The sequence below is a fragment of the Pristiophorus japonicus genome, chromosome 8 (genome assembly GCF_044704955.1).
Source record: "Pristiophorus japonicus isolate sPriJap1 chromosome 8, sPriJap1.hap1, whole genome shotgun sequence".
Classification (NCBI taxonomy): domain Eukaryota; kingdom Metazoa; phylum Chordata; class Chondrichthyes; family Pristiophoridae; genus Pristiophorus; species Pristiophorus japonicus.
Genome location: NC_091984.1, coordinates 172542304 through 172558702, shown reverse-complemented (window position 1 = coordinate 172558702; position 16399 = coordinate 172542304). Strand labels below are relative to the sequence as shown.

The window sequence follows — 16399 nt, the reverse complement described above, 5'->3', positions numbered from 1 at the left end:
CATGCAGGGGTTTGAAAATAAGGATGAGAATTTTGAAATTGAGGCGTTGCTCAACCGGAAGCCAATGTAGGTCAGCGAGCACAGGGGTGATGGGTGAGTGTGACTTGGTGCAAGTTAGGACACAGGCAGCCGAGTTTTGGATCACCTCTAGTTTACGTAGGGTAGAATGTGGAAGGCCAGCCAGGAGTGTGTTGGAATAGTCAAGTCTAGAGGTAACAAAGGCATGGATGAGGGCTTCAGCAGCAGATGAGCTGAGGCAAGGGCGGAGACGGGCGATGTTACGGAGGTGGAAATAGGCGGTCTTAGTTATGCTGCGGATATGTGGTCGGAAGCTCATTTCAGGGTCAAATATGACACCAAGGTTGCGAACAGTCTGGTTCAGCCTCAGACAGGAGTTGGGGAGAGGGGGATGGAGTCAGTGGCTAGGGAACGGAGTTTGTGTCGGAGACCGGAAACAATGGCTTCAGTTGTCCCAATATTCAATTGGAGAAAATTTCTGATCATTCAGAACTGGATGTCGGACAAGCAGTCTGACAATTTATAGACCGAGGAGGGTGGTAAGGTAGGGCTGGCAGTCATCAACGTGCATGTGGAAACTGATGCTGTGTTTTCAGATGATGTCGCCAAGTGGCAACATGTAAATGAGAAATAGGAGGGGACCAAGGATTGATCCTTGGGGGACACCAGAGGTAACGATGCGGGAGTGGGAAGAGAAGCCGTTGCAGGTGATTTTCTGGCTACGATTAGATAGATAAGTATGGAACCAGGCGAGTGCAGTCCCACCCACCCACCCAGCTGGGAGAGGCATTGGAGAAGGATGGAGTGGTGAACCAGGTTGCAGACAGGCCCAGAAGGACAAGGAGGAATAGTTTGCCTTTGTCAGTCACGAAGGATGTTATTTGTGACTTTGATGAACGGTCACGCAAGTGTCCTGTCCTTTTAAAATTACGCTTAGATTTGCAAAACTTAACTGCAATAAATCACAAACAGTCAAGATATTGTCTTTCTGTACGTGAGGGGAGTTCATATCCCCATTCCATAGATCAGCTGGTAAAAGCCAGTGTCAGCAAATCTAAAATGACGTGCGCAGCAGACATAGTGAAGTATAAATTCACCATCCTGGTCTGGTTAATTGTGCTGTGACAGTAATGACTCCCTTTGATATACTGGGTGCAGCCCGGGTTTCATGCATAATTAACACCAGGACTGTAATCGGTTCATGTTGAGTCTGCAAGAAAAAGCTAATAAATAGAACAGCCAGACCAGTTACGGAGCCAATCTAGCCTTGTAAAGGGAGGAAAGTGTTCACATCCAAATTGGGCCTCAAATTATTCAGACATTTTAATCTGGATGCATCTTTCTTGCACCGTTTGCATCAAGGGATGACAAAAGCCTATTCTGGAATAGCAGCACATCACTGTACCATAATGCAGCTTTAGAGCAATTCATCAGACTTTGAAAAGACGAAGTGGCGAATTATAGGAGCAGTCACCACGACCACATACAATGCAGCAATACCTGTATTTAGAACAAGTCCTGCTAAAGCATCACTGAAGAGTGATTCATTCCAACCCCCTTGGCAAACACAAACCTATATTCCGATTTGAAATGGTACTTGGGACAGTACTATGGGCTGGGTTACACGCTGCCTTTAAAATGAGAGAGATTCGAAAGGCTAACTATAAATAAACTATCCAGAACAAGGGGGCATAATCTTAAAATTAGAGCTTGGCCATTTCGGAGTGAAATCAAAAGCACTTTTTCCACAAAGGGTAGTGGGAATCTGGATTTGTCCCCCAAAAGGCTGTGGTACCTTGGGGACAATTGACATTTTCAAGACCGAGATCAATAGATTTTTATTAGGCAAGGGTATCAAGGGATACGGAGCAAAGGTGGATAAATAGAGTTGAGGTACAGATCAGCCATGATCTAACTGAATGGCTAAACAAATCTCGATGGGGTTGAATGGCCGACTCCTGTTCCTATCTACTCATATTCCATTTATTGCTCTGCATGCACGTGGAACGTCAGCGAGTGTGATTCCTCCAAGTACCATCAATGGAACTGATCTAAGCAGACGGTACTAAGTTAACAGTACACTTATTAATTAATTTTAAAAATGGATAGATTCCAAAGAACAATACTTCATCAGGAGCTGGGTTCCTTTACGTGCCTCAATACAAGCTTGTGCTATGTCACTTATTGCAATGATTTTAAGTTTGATAGGTATTGCTCCAAGTGTACAACCATACTATAGCACACTCACGATCAACTGGGATAGGTCAGATCCCTTTTAATCCTTCATGTGTAAAGAATGAGCACAAGAGAATGAATGGCAGATTACTTGCACGCTTGGGCACAAGGTCCCTCCCACATACAAATAGAAGATTGCCATTCATCGTGGGGGTCGCTGGAGAAATACCACCAACGATGTCTCCGCAAGATCCTACAAATCCCCTGGGAGGACAGACGCACCAAAATTAGCGTCCTCGACCAGGCCAACATCCCCAGCATTGAAGCACTGACCACACTTGACCAGCTCTGCTCTATTGGGCGGGCCACATTGTTCACATGCCTGACACAAGACCCCTAAAGCAAGCGCTCTACTCGGAACTCCTTCACGGCAAACGAGCCAAAGGTGGCAGCGGAAACGTTACAAGGACACCTTCAAAGCCTCCCTGATAAAGTGCAACATCCCCACTGACACCTGGGAGTCCCTGGCCAAAGACCACCCTAAGTGGAGGAACTACATCCGGGAGGGCGCTGAGAACATGCAGAAATCAAGCGTAGGCAGCGGAAAGAGCGTGCGGCAAACCTGTCCCACCCACCCCTTCCCTCAACGACTATCTGTCCTACCTGTTACAGGGACTGTGGTTCTCGTATTGAACTGTTCAGCCACCCAAGGACTCATTTTAAGAGTGGAAGCAAGTCTTCCTCGATTCCAAGGGACTGCCTATGATGATGTTGATGGGGGGGGAAAAGTCACTTGGGACACCATCCCAACTGCTGTAGCACAACCTTCACCTGATCCCAAGATAAGACTCTATACTCTTTGTCGACCCAACAAATGGCCACTGCACAAGCCGAAAGAGCAGCAACCTTCGCTTGTGGGTTCTGGGCTGCATGGAGATAAGTTCCAATGTCCAGCTAAACAACAGCTACTTTGTAATGGATTCTCCAAGTCTCGATTCAAAGTGAAACAAACCAATTGGATTGGGAAAAGTTCAGTCATCCCATCTGTGTGATGTGGTGCGTCTTGTAAACATCAAGCAAATAATACTTCCTCTCAATGGAACAAACGAGGGGGCGAGTGCTCAACACTTCAGTGGTTGTTTCCCGAAATAGATGTACCCAAGGACAAGGCTCTCCCGGCCCAGTATTGGGTCACTGGAATGGCCATAATGAGAAAAGGAGGAAAGGACTTGCATTTCTATAGCACCTTTCACAACCTCAGGACGCCTCAAAGCGCTTTACAGCCGATGAAGTACTTTTGAAGTGAAGTCACTGTTGTAAAGTAGGAAAGGCGGCAGCCAATCTGAGCATAGGAAGATCCCAGAAACATCAATGTGAGAATGACCAGATAATTTGTTTTAGGGATGCTGATTGAGGGATGAATATTGGCCTGGACACTGTGGGGGTGGGGGAGAAGTCCAGCCAAAACAATGCCATGGAATTTTTTATGTCCGCCTGAGGGTGCAGAAGGGGCCCGGTTTACCGTCTCATCCAAAAGATTACTAGATTAAACTGAGCCCGGCTAAAGCTGCGATACTGTAATTCTGTTAAATCGAACACTATTTCAATTCCTTCACCAAGTTACTTCATGCAGGTCCATTCAAACAAAAAGCAAATTACAGATCAGAATAAATCTTTAGCTACAAACTGAAGTAAAATGTTGAGCTCACTGACCCACATCCAAAGTCCAGCCTCGATTTTAAAATTCTCAGTTTCAAATCCCTCCATGGCCTCGCCCTCCCCATCCCTGTAACCTCCTCCAGCCCTGCAATACCAAGATCTCTGCGCTCCTCCAATTCTGGCCTCATGCTTACCCAATTATCATTGTTCCAGCATCGGTGGCCATACCTTCAGCTGCCTCGGCCCAAAATTCAGGAACTCCCTCCCTAAACCTCTCCTCCTCTCTCTCTTTTCTCCTTTAAGATGCTCCTTAAAAACCATCTCTTTGACCAAGCTTTTGATCACCTCTGCTAATATTTCCTTGTGGCGCGGTGTCAAATTCTGTTTGATAACGAACCTGTGAAGCGTTTTGGGACGTTTTACACATTAAAGGCGCTATATAAATGCAAGTTATTGTTTACTAGTTATGGGTGAAAAGAAACACTAGATATCTAGTTAGGTCATCGACCGGAAACATTAACGCAGTTTCTCTCTCCACAGATGCTGCCTGACCTGCTGAGTGTTTCCAGCATTTTTGGTTTTTATTTCAGATTTCCAGCATCCCAGCTTTTTGCTTTTGTTTTCTGACTAGAAACGTAGCTCGATTTGAACTGAACGTGAGTAATTAGCTTCTTTTTATGAATTGAAACATTTCCTCTTTCAATACAGGAGGGTGTGTGGGATTCACATACCGCGGCCATTTGAGCTGCGGTGAAACAATTACAATTACAGATTGTTTTTCTAAACACGGCCTGTGCCTTGTGCGAGAGATCGCACTTGGTGCGGTCTAACCCTGGGGTAAAGTGCTCATAGGTACAGAGCTGCCGCTGGGAGTGACAAGAGCAATTAAAGAGAAGAATGAATATCATCACACTGGAAGTATGTTACAACATTCAAGCATAGTGCCTTAAGTGCCATATTCCCAGTAGCGTATTGGTACCCATATGTAAAGCACGCCCCAGTGGCAACACTATGTATACCGATTTGCAAAAAAGGAATGTTTCTCTGCCCATATCATCATCATAGGCTGTCCCTCGAAGCGAGGATGACTTGCTTCCACGCCAAAAAGGGATGAGTTCACAGGTGTTTCAATGAAGGACCTAATATTCCAGATCCTGAACCACATCCTGTGCGTGGATTTTTTTAACGTGTGGTGGCTGGTTGACAGAGCTAGGTCTTGGTCCAGTGCCAAGGGTTAACCAGGACGCCTGGAGGCCTGCTCTGCTGCACGGACCTAGTGCGCACACATATCGCAGTGCGGGCAGGCCCGTGCTGCCCCTGGGTCCTCACCTCTTCTGGCCCCGAACTCTCACCTCTCCTGGGCCCTGGTCATTTCCATCTACAAACTCTTGCTGCTCCTTCGCCCCTCCTGCTGTGCCTGCCCGCACTGCAATCAGCGACCTGGCTTTGCAGCCGTCGCCCTCCTGCAGCAGCACGCGCTGCTCCTTCTAATGGCCCTGGCCTACTGACTGGCATGTGGTGTCATTAGGATGCTCCGAATTTACAAATGCACCAGGAGCGATGTTCAGGACTCAAACGGGTTAATACTGTGCAGCAATTTTAAACATGAGAACTCTTTTTACCTTCCTTGGACTGTCGACATAGGTGGGCGTGATGGGGATGTTTGCCCCCGAGTGAGGCGTGCTGTCAGAGGACAAGCTGCCACCTTTCCCCGAATGCACCGCTGCCTGCTGTTCCTCGAAGCTCCTGGAGACAATCAGAAGGGAAGGAAATTTTTACTCATTTTTGAAAGACCAAAGGCGGTATAGCACCGGCGTTGAACTTAAGCTGCATGGTTGGAGGCAGGATTAGCCCGTTTCAACTGGATCTCTTTATCAGGGTGTGGACTTCAAGCTTCCCCTCATTGTGCAGCCATAAAGTGAGTTTAATTAAAGAGCTATCACTGTGATTAGGTTGCAGAATCACATTTAAAAGCACAAACCAGACACTGCATTGCGTTGCTTTGGGACAGGAGGCTTTTACTTTAAACAATTAGCCTAGTTCAGGAATCTCCACTGAAATGACACAGGTTCAGTTCCACACCCCAATCCCTCAGTGCAGACATTTCCCTTCCGATTTTCACTCTGCCGTTCCTAATGCCAGTAAAATTGTGCAGAGCACCAGTCGGCACAGTGAAGCCCAAGCTTTCAGCTTACTTTATTTTTGCATTTTGACGGGGGATTTCAACTGCTTCCCCTCAGATCCAGGGGGATTTCTGTCCCTCAGATCTGGGAGGGGAGATTTTTGTCCCTCAGAACAGTAGGTCCTAATGGTCAGCTGGACTGAAATTAATTGAGTGGGAATTGACGAAGTATTTAAACGATCACACAGGGATTAATCAAAGTAAAATGCGGATTTGAGACCATTTTGCAATTCAGTGAGAAGGATGAATTCAGGAGGCGAGGTAATAGTTACGGGCTGAAGCACATCACCCAGATTTAGTTCTAACTTACAACTGAATGAAGATTGACTTTTCTGATGCTCTTCATACTCGGTGAAAATGGAATGGGGGTAAAGATGGGCCATTGCCACATCACTCAGTTCCCAATCCCAGCAGCGAGACTCTGATCAAAGGCTGCAGTCCCTCTTCCCCATGGGTAGGGGCAGCCACACTGGAGGGGGAATGGGGGAGGGAGAGGGAGCGGAGTGAGTGCAATCTAATGGCCTGTGCTGCCAGAGGGACTGTGATGATTGACTGGGACCTGTTCTGTAATCATGGAACCAGATGCTCAAAAGCCTCACCTCTGGTTGGCCTCCATCTCCAGCAAGGCCGACAGAGCTGAAGTCCCCTTCTTGCCGAGAGGAGGCCCCACTGGTTCAGTGGGATAGCTCGAGGGGGGCCCGGTCACCTGCAGGCCTTTAATGGGGGCCCCCTTCTGAAATATCAACAAAAAAATCTGCATTAGTTAAACAAAACTAAAGCGTCACATACACCAGCAGCCAAAAACCAATCTTACACTGGATGACAGATCAGCCTTTCCTTACTTAAAATCAATCTCAATAGAGGAAAACTGAAGGGTAAAAGGAATATTCCAGAAGTTTGATTTGCAAGCCTTATTCTGGTACCTCCCAACCAGCAAGGTCAAAATTACTTTTTATCTTTACCAGTGTTGAATGATTTATACTCCGACCCAGCGGCAATGGTCAGATATCAGGATGATCGGCAGAGCAACGACCAGATACAAATCACAGACCTAAACTGATCGCTGGCGGGACCACCCATCATCACAAACCAAAACACCCAATACTTCTGTTCACTTCAAGATCTCGCTTCAATGAGCACATCGAGTCTCCTCCGATACCAGATCTGTGGTCTTATATGCACCATGGCTGATACCAGGCCCAGGATTACCTTCTAACTACAGTATTGATCACTGGAGATCACGCAGGATGCCAACCATGTTCTCCTGACTCCACATCATCACACCAGGCTAACAACTTGCATTTATATAGCGCCTTTAACGTAGTAAAACATCCCAAGGCGCTTCACATGAGTATTATAAGACTAAATATTTGACCACGAACCACATAAGGAAAAATAAGGGCGGGTGACCAAAAGCTTGGTCAAAGAGGTAGGTTTTAAGGATCGTCTTAAAGGAGGAAAGAGAGGTAGAGAGGCGGAGAGGTTTAGGCAGGGAGTTCCAGAGCTTGGGGCCCAGGCAACAGAAGGCATGGCCACCAATGGTTGAGTGATTATAATCAGGGATGCTCAAGAGGGCAGAATTAGAGGAGCTCAGACATCTCGGGGGATGGGGGGGGGATTGTGGGGCTGGAGGAGATTACGGAGATAGGGAGGGACGAGGCCATGGAGGGATTTGACATCAAGGATGAGAATTTTGAAATTGAGACGTTGTTTAACTGGGAGCCAATGTAGGTCAGCGAGCACAGGGCTGATGGGTAAGCGGGACCTGGTGTGAGTTAGGACATGGGCAGCCAAGTTTTGGACCACCTCAAGTTTATGTAGGGTAGAATGTGGAAGGCCAGCCAGGAGTGCATTGGAATAGTCAAGTCTAAAGGTAACAAAGGCATGGATGTGTGCTACAGCAGCGGATGAGATGAGGCAAGGGCGGTGACGGCTGATGTTACGGAGGTGGAAATAGGCGGTCTTAGTTATGCTGCGGATATGTGGTCGGAAGCTCATTTCAGGGTCAAATATGACACCAAGGTTGCAAACAGTGTGGTTCAGCTTCAGATAAATGTTAGGGTGAGGGATGGAGTCAGAGGCTAGGAATTTCGGAGTTTGTGTCGGGGACCGAAAACAATGGCTTCGGTCTTCCCAATATTTAATTGGGAGAAAATCTCTGCTCATCCAGAACTGGATGTCGGACAAGAAGTCTGACAATTTAGAGACCGTGGCGGTCCGATTTATCTAGTTACAATGCATAGATCCAGTGAGACACTGAGATACTGAGAGCCCAATACTTTAAAAAGAACATTATGAATAGAACTGGTTCACAAGGGGTTGTATCTTGGGATGTATTCTGATGTAATTTGGTTAATGGAGAGTTTTGGATGAAACAATATTTGCCATGCTGCTAAAGCGCCAGTGAAGTTCAGCTCTTCAGCTAGCACTGATGTCGAGTGACCAGGGCTGAGATTTATGCTACGAGAAGTCATTCGTGTTATAGACATTTCTTTGACGTACACAGAGTTTAACAGATTTGACACGTTGAGGTGTTGATGTTGGGAAGCTGCCATTCCCTACATATATTATGGCTCAGAGACATGGACCATGTACAGTAGACACCTCGTCGCTGGAGAAATACCACCAGCGATGTCTCCGCAAGATCCTACAAATCCTCTGGGAGGACAGACGCACAAACATTAGCATCCTCGTCGAGACCAATATCACCAGCATAGAAGCACTGACCACACTTGATCAGCTCCGCTGGGCAGGCCACATTGCTCGCATGCCTGACACAAGACTCCCAAAGCAAGCGCTCTACTCGGAATTCCTTCACGGCAAACAAGCCAAAGGCGGGCAGAGGAAACGTTACAAGGACACCCTCAAAGCCTCCCTGATAAAGTGTGACATCCCTACTGACACCTGGGAGTCTTTGGCCATAGACCGCCCTAAGTGGAGGAAGTGCATCCGGGAGGGCGCTGAGCACCTCGAGTCTCAACGCTGAGAGCATGCAGAAATCAAGTGCAGACAGCGGAAAACCAGGCTCCCTGCCCACCCTTTCCCTTAATGACTATTTGTCCCACCTGTGACAGAGACAGTGGTTCTCGTATTGGACTGTTCAGCCACCTAAGAACTCATGCTAAGAGTGGAAGCGTGTCTTCCTCGATTCCGAGGGACTGCCTATGATGATATTTCACTTGGATGGTGTTTTACACTTGTAATGAATTGTTCTCTCAGTAATTCAGAGGGAATAGGGCATTCTCCAGCACAGGCTGTCAATTTGCACGCTGATGTTTAACCTGCTCCAGCAAACAAACGACTTTATTTTGGAGCAAGGCATGGACACGAAGAAAGCAAACCCATTGCGGATAGGCATTCTCCTCGACCACACTGACAGGCCGGCCAATCACATCTACCGCTCACCTCTGCAGACACAATGGGCAAACACAACTGGCCCAAACCACTGGCTACCTCAAATGATTAAACGTAAAATTCACAGCACCTGCAAAACCAATTCCATTCTCTACAAGATGGAACTTTGTGTTGAGGAAATCCAACGCTACATCGGGGGAACTACTGGCCCAGACATTGCTGGAGGTTTTAGCATTTTTTGCCCACAAAGTTTCTGGAAGTGCGAGCTGATAATGGTGTAGTGAATCATAGAAGATTACAGCATGCACGGAGACCATTTTGGCCCATCGTGTCCGCCTTGACCATCAAAGAGCTACCCAGCCTAATCCCACTTTCCAGCTCTGGGTCCGTAGCCCTGCAGGTTACGGCACTTCAGGTGCACATCCAAGTATTTCTTAAATGTGGTGAGGGTTTCTGCCTCTACCACCCTTTCCGACAGTGAGTGAGTTCCAGACCCCACCATCCTCTGGGTGAAGAAATTTCCCCTCATTCCCCACGAAACCTTCTCCCAATTACTTTAAATCTATGCCGCCTGGTTGTTGACCCCTCTGCCAAGGGAAACAGGTCCTTCCTATCCACTCTATCCAGGCCTCTCAATTTTATACACCTCAATAAGGGCTCCCCTCAGCCTCCTTTCTTCCAAAAAAATCAACCCCAGCCTATCCAATCTTTCTTCAAAGCTAAAATTCTCCAACCCAGGCAACATCCTCATAAATCTCCTCTGTATCCTCTCTAGTGCAACAGGGCATCTGGGACCTTGGTGAACAACGGGTCAAACTGTCTATTTCCTTAACCAATGAGATTAAAGGATTAAAAAATAAACAGAGGAAGGCCTGTGAATGAGAGTGAGCGAATTCAATGTCAATCAGGTAGAGAATGCCAGAGTTCGGAGCTGCCAATAACTGGTGGGCCATTGAGGAGTGAAGATGCAGCCTAACCCTGATGATTCTGTCTGAGCGATGGCGCCTCCGTATTCGGTTCAGACCCTCCACAAAGCGAATGAAACCGTCCAGTAGCTGCCACTCCTCCTGGTCAGAGCGCAGCTTCTCCCCGTAAACGTCACAGCGCGTCTCTCCCTCCATAATCCGCTTCGTAGCCGTGACACAGGCCGGCAGCAGCAGGAACCTCGTCCGCCAGAACTTCAGCGACTCGATCAGGCTGTGAAGCAGCAATACATAAGAACATAAAAATATAAGCCCCTCGAGCCTGCTCCGTCATTCAATAAGATCATGGTTGATCTGATCATGGACTCTGCTCACTTCCCCGCCCGGTCCCCATAACCACTTATTCCCTTATCGTTTAAGAAACTATCTATTTCTGTCTTAAATTTATTCAATGTCCCAGCTTCCACAGCTCTCTGAGGCAGCAAATTCCACAGATTTACAACCCTCAGAGAAGAAATTTCTCCTCATCTCAGTTTTAAATGGGCGGCCCCTTATTCTAAGATTATGTCCTCTAGTTCTAGTCTCCCCTATCAGTGAAAACATCCTCTCTGTATCCACCTTGTCAAGCCCCCTCATAATCTTATATGTTTCGATAAGATCACCTCTCATTCTTCTGAATTCCAATGAGTAGAGGCCCAAACTACTCAATCTTTCCTTATAAGTCAAGCCCCTCATCCCCGGAATCAACCTAATGAACCTTCTCTGAACTGCCTCCAAAGCAAGTACATCCTTTCGTAAATATGGAAACCAAAACTGCACGCAGTATTCCAGGTGTGGCCTCACCAATACCGTGTATAACTGTAGCAAGACTTCCCTGCTTTTATACTCCATCCCCTTTGCAATAAAGGCCAAGATTCCATTGGCCTTCCTGATCACTTGCTGTACCTGCATACTATCCTTTTCTGTTTATGCACAAGTACCCCCAGGTCCCGCTGTACTGCAGCACTTTGCAATCTTTCTCCATTTAAATAATAATTTTCTCTTTGATTTTTTTCTGCCAAAGTGCATGACTTCACACTTTCCAACATTATATACTCCATCTGCCAAATTTTTGCCCACTCACTTAGCCTATATGTTCTTTTGAAGATTTTGCGTGTCCTCACACATTGCTTTTCCTCCCATCTTTGTATCGTCAGCAAGCTTGGCTAGGGTACACTCAGTCCCTTCTTCCTTCAATAATCTTTACTCATTGATGCCAGGGGCTTATTCATTACAACAATAACTTGCATTTATATAGCGCCTTTAATGTAGTCAAACGTCCCAGGGGGCTTCACAGGAGCGTTACGAGACAAAATTTGACACCGAGCCACGTAAGGAGATATTAGGACAAGTGACCAAAAGTTGGTTCAAAGTTTTAAGGGTCATATTAAGGGGAGAGAGCTGGAGAGATTTAGGCAGGGAATTTCAGAGCTTAGGGCCTTGGTAGCTGAAGGCACAGCCGGCAATGGTGAAACGATGAACATCAGGGATGTGGAAGAGGCGAGAAATGGAGGAGCGCAGAGATCTCGGAGGAATGTGGGGCTGGAGGAGGTTACAGAGATAGTGAGGGGCGAGGCCATGGAGTCTTGGCTGCGCTGACGTTTATGGAGGGTGCTACATGGGAGGTCGGCCAGGAGAGCACTGGTATAGTCGAGTCTGTAGGTAGATGGAGTCTTGATGTATCAGCGACCAAGGGCCCCAGCAAAAAATCTCCAAGTCCTCGAGATTTCTACTTCTGGCCTGGCCCCAATCTCCAGCTGACTCCACACTTACACAGCGTATGGTACTTAAAGCTCTCCCACTAGAATTCCGCAGCAGCCCTGTTTAATATTCCCCAGTGCCCCTCTCTCCAACTGCATGTCAGTGAGAGCCCGGGACTCGGCTGGGTCCTTAGCCCTACCAAGTCCTTCACCCGTTTCAATGTAGCATTCCCGAGTGAGACGGGAAGCACCAGGCATCAGCGCTGCTCTTTCATTGGTGGGTCAGAGGGGGAGGCCAGTGTCCTTGCCCTGACAATGGCCCACCAGTTATTGGCAGCTAGTAACTCTAGCATTCTCTATCTGATTGACATTGAATTTGCCCACTCCAATTCACAGTCCTTCCTCTAATTATTTCTTAATCCTATGTAAACTAGAGGTGATCCAAAACTCGGCAGCCCATGTCCTAACTAACACCAAGTCCCACTCACCCATCACCCCTGTTCCCCTAGACCTACATTGGCTCCCGGTTAATCATCGCCTCGATTTCAAAATTTTCATCCTAATTTTCAAATCCCTCCATGGCCTCGCCCCTCCCTATCTCTGTAATCTCCTCCAGCCGCACCCCGCCCCCCCTCCCTCCCTCCGAGATGTCTGCGCTCCTCTAATTCTGCCCTCTTGAGCATCCCTGGTTATAATCGCTCAACTATCGGTGGCCGTGCCTTCTGTTGCCTGGGCCCTAAGCTCTGGAACTCCCTCCCTAAACCTCTCCGCCTCTCGACCTCTTATTCTTCCTTCAAGACGCTCCTTAAAACATACCTCTTTGACCAAGCTTTTGGTCACCTGCGCTAATTTCTACATATGGGGCTAATTTCTACAAATTCTAATCGCGTAATACCCCGTGAAGCCTTGGGACGTTTCACTATGTTGAAGGAGCTATATAAATATATGTTGCTGCTGTTGTTGTTGTTGATGGGAAGGTTAGAGATGGGATGGTGGCAGAGAGGCAGGAGGGGTTGGTTACCACAGAATGTACAGCAGGGAGGAAGCTCGCGGGGGACACGTACCTGAAATCCTCGGAGCCCGACGAGCAGATGTACTGATCCAGGTAATTCCATTTGTACTCCTCCAACCGCTCGTGAGAGAACTCCACCCAGCACGACACGAACTCGGTGCTGGAATGTGGCGGGCAGAGGCTGTAGCTGTACTGGATCTGAGCAGATTCATAAGGGTACCTGAACGAGACAAAGAACAGCCGCCAACAATCAGAACACTGCTTCCTGTGCCGAGTCTTCCCCCCACCCCACCTCCCTACAGCATTCCCAGAACTGGGGGGGGGGGGGGGGGGGGGCCAGGGGGCAACGTGCTTTTGGAAACAATATAAAATATATACGCCAAAACCCATCATTTTTTGATCCCTCACTTCTTCACTTTTCCAACTCATCTCCATCCTACAAAGGCACATATATTAGAATGCAAGACAATTCATTTTTGGACAGGTTTTTTTCTAAAGCTGCACCTGACCTGACTTGAAGTGTCCCTGGAGAGCTGCCAGGCTGACCCACGCTTACTGCTCCACTCTCACAAACTCCTATTCCCCAGTCACAATCACGTCAATCGGACCCAAAGCAACTGTTAAAAACAGCGCATGTCCATTGGGGCCCACTGCACTCAACATTTTCCAAAATCACGCCCTTTTTAAAAAAAAAAGAAGTTGCATTTATGCAGCCTTTACCAGGTCCAAACCAGGCGAAGAATTTCTGCTACATACAAAAAGCACCACCGTGGAGCTGCACCGGTAAAAGCTCGAGTTCCGCTCTCATTTGCAAATCTAGTTTGGTGTTCTAGCTTTACTTTTAGAGAGACACTAAATGAGTGCAGCCCGTCCCACCCTTGATCAGATTCCCAATACACTGGCTGGGTTAGTGGCAGGGCTGGACCACTGGCTTCCCACTTACTTGGGTAGGTAGCGCGTGACTGTTATTATCTTGTCTTTTAAGCAGACCTTATGAAAGGTGCGCCCCATGCTCAGCCAATACGGGATCTCCTCCTCTTCCAGCTTGTTCCTGGACACCAGGCCTACAAACACAGGCACCATACCGGTTACTAAACAGTGGCACACATGGCTTGGAACACTGAAGTTCACCTAGAAGTATCTCTCCAATAAAGTGTTGGCGAGATGAATTAATGCAGAGATACCAATGCCTTTCCGATTGGCCCATGGTAACTATGCAGAGTGATCTACCACATGCTTAGCAGAGACCAATCAGATCCCAGAGACATGGTGGCCATTAAAAGGTGTGATCGCTGGACTCAGCCATTGAGCAGACTTTGTTTTGCACGTACTGATTTCCCATTTGCAGCTCGGCTTTGCACTCTCTCCCTCTGCCATGAGGACAGGGTAATCTTTAACCTCTGGATCCTGTCCAATGACAGAATAGGACAGGAGTAGACATTTAGCGCCTCGAGCCTGTTCCGCCATTCAATGAGGTCATGGCTGCTCTGAGACCTAACTCCAAGTACCTGCCCCATATCCCTCAAGGTCACCTCTGCCAGATACCTCTCAGGGTCCACGTTGGGTTTCAGTCCCCAATGGGTGCAAACATCCACAACTTGGCTTTTCCTAGCATCAGCGACAACTCGGAGCTGCAGAGAGCGCTGGTGATGGAAGCAAAAATGCCGCACTTGTTCAGTAAGGATGGCTGACTGAGTTTGGGTTATAATGCTCTCTGCTAGGCTAGACCTGACCCGGGAGGGCCCCTGGAGGAGGGTCAGGGGGACCCTGGATGGAGGAAACGCCATCAAAATGGTGGACGAGCGAATCCTTGAATTAGTCGATGACGCAGCCGCAGGACAGAACAGGTCAATGAAAGAATGGCCACGGACTGTCCCAAACACAGGAGCTCTGACATTCGGTGACCGATGATGATATCACCAACATCTTCACCTTGCAAAAAGTTTTGCTCCTCCAATGTTCATTTTCTCCTTTTTGTGCCAAATGCCTCCTTTCCTCGCATGGTTCCAAGTCACCTCCTGTACCCCAGCATGTGTGAGCCTAGACATTTAAAGTCAGCAAGCTATTCAGCAGTGGGGGGGCACCACAGCCAAGCCCAATCCTGCGCTCACACAAGCGCACTGCCAGACAGTGGCCGTTGGACAGGGAGCCAAAGCGAACACCCCTCTGTCGCCCGTCCACCTCCCAGGGCACCATGGGTAACAGCAGTGCTGAAGGAAATCTGTCGAAGATTAACGAACTCAACACCGACCAGGACTGAACCCGTTCTGTACACTCCAGCGACTCACGGACTTAACCCGCTGAACCATTACAGCCTTGATCTTATTTAGCAACACAAAAGGCCAGCTCAGTGACCAACCCGCGCAGCTCGGTTCCTTACCACGTGTGTAGAGCGGGCTGCTGCTGAGGGGTGCCGAGGCTGCAGCGGTGGACAGCTTGTTCTTGGTTTGGACAATAATCTGATATCCCTGCATGAGGCGCTGGCAGATGAACTCCTCAAACACCTGCTGGGCTGTCATTATCGGCCCATCCTCATCTCGCCTAGGGATGAGCAGGACAAACCGGTCAGAAAACGCTTCGTCATCACTCTCCTTCAGAGCAGCAATAAGACGTTACCCCTCGCAACGTGGCTGGGCGGGTGGGTGTGTCCCGGCCCAGCCACTGTCTATCACTGTAGTGTATTGCCCACATGACAATCCAGGTCTAAACATTTTCTGATCTATTACAACTGAGCATTTGAGTTACCAAACACTCTATCCCTATTCTAAGGATTAACCAAATTCTTTGTCATATTACAGTAAATAAATTAGATTCTTTTCATTTATATTTTACCGACACACCTAGTTACTTTCACCAATTTCCCCACTCCATTCGACAGGCAACAGAGGAGCCCCCCCCAAACCTGAGGGCCCTCTTCCCCCTCAAACAAGAGGGCCCGCCACTCCTTCCCCCCTCCCCACCCAAACTAGATATCCCGCCTCTCCCCCCTCCTCCCAAAACTAGAGGACCTGCCTCTCTCTCTTCCCCCCCCCCCCCAAACTAGAGGTCCCGCCTGCCTCCCCTCCCAAACCAGAGGGCCCACGGCCTGCGGTACTAAGGGTAGTCGAGCAGCTCACTCCCGAGTGAATGAGTGTCCACATACACAGACTTCTCAGCATGGGTCACTGGACAGCAATGTCCAGCAGGAACACTGGCTGACTGCACCCTTCTCTAGTTCAGAGGCAATGAGAACTCCTGCTCTGATCTGCTAAGGAAGACAGCATTTATTTAGCACTTTTCACATCCTCAGGACCTCCCAAAGCCAATTAAAACCAATGTTTTGAAATGTAATCATTGT

The 16399-nt window shown here is 48.1% G+C and overlaps 1 protein-coding gene across 9 annotated transcripts in view; it reads right to left on the bottom strand.

Moving 5' to 3' along the window:
- depdc5 (DEP domain containing 5, GATOR1 subcomplex subunit) overlaps positions 1-16399 on the bottom strand; it is a 187707-nt gene that overhangs the window by 59933 nt on the left and 111375 nt on the right. For 8 of the 9 annotated variants that reach the window (XM_070887542.1, XM_070887544.1, XM_070887545.1 and 5 more), the window contains 6 exons: positions 15443-15603; positions 14006-14126; positions 13115-13282; positions 10366-10585; positions 6634-6767; positions 5475-5598 (listed from right to left, as the gene is read on the bottom strand). In XM_070887542.1, the coding sequence (XP_070743643.1) occupies positions 5475-5598; positions 6634-6767; positions 10366-10585; positions 13115-13282; positions 14006-14126; positions 15443-15603 (928 nt within the window). Of the gene's footprint in view, positions 1-5474; positions 5599-6633; positions 6768-10365; positions 10586-13114; positions 13283-14005; positions 14127-15442; positions 15604-16399 lie in introns of those variants that run through there. The other variant, XM_070887550.1, reaches the window with a different exon arrangement.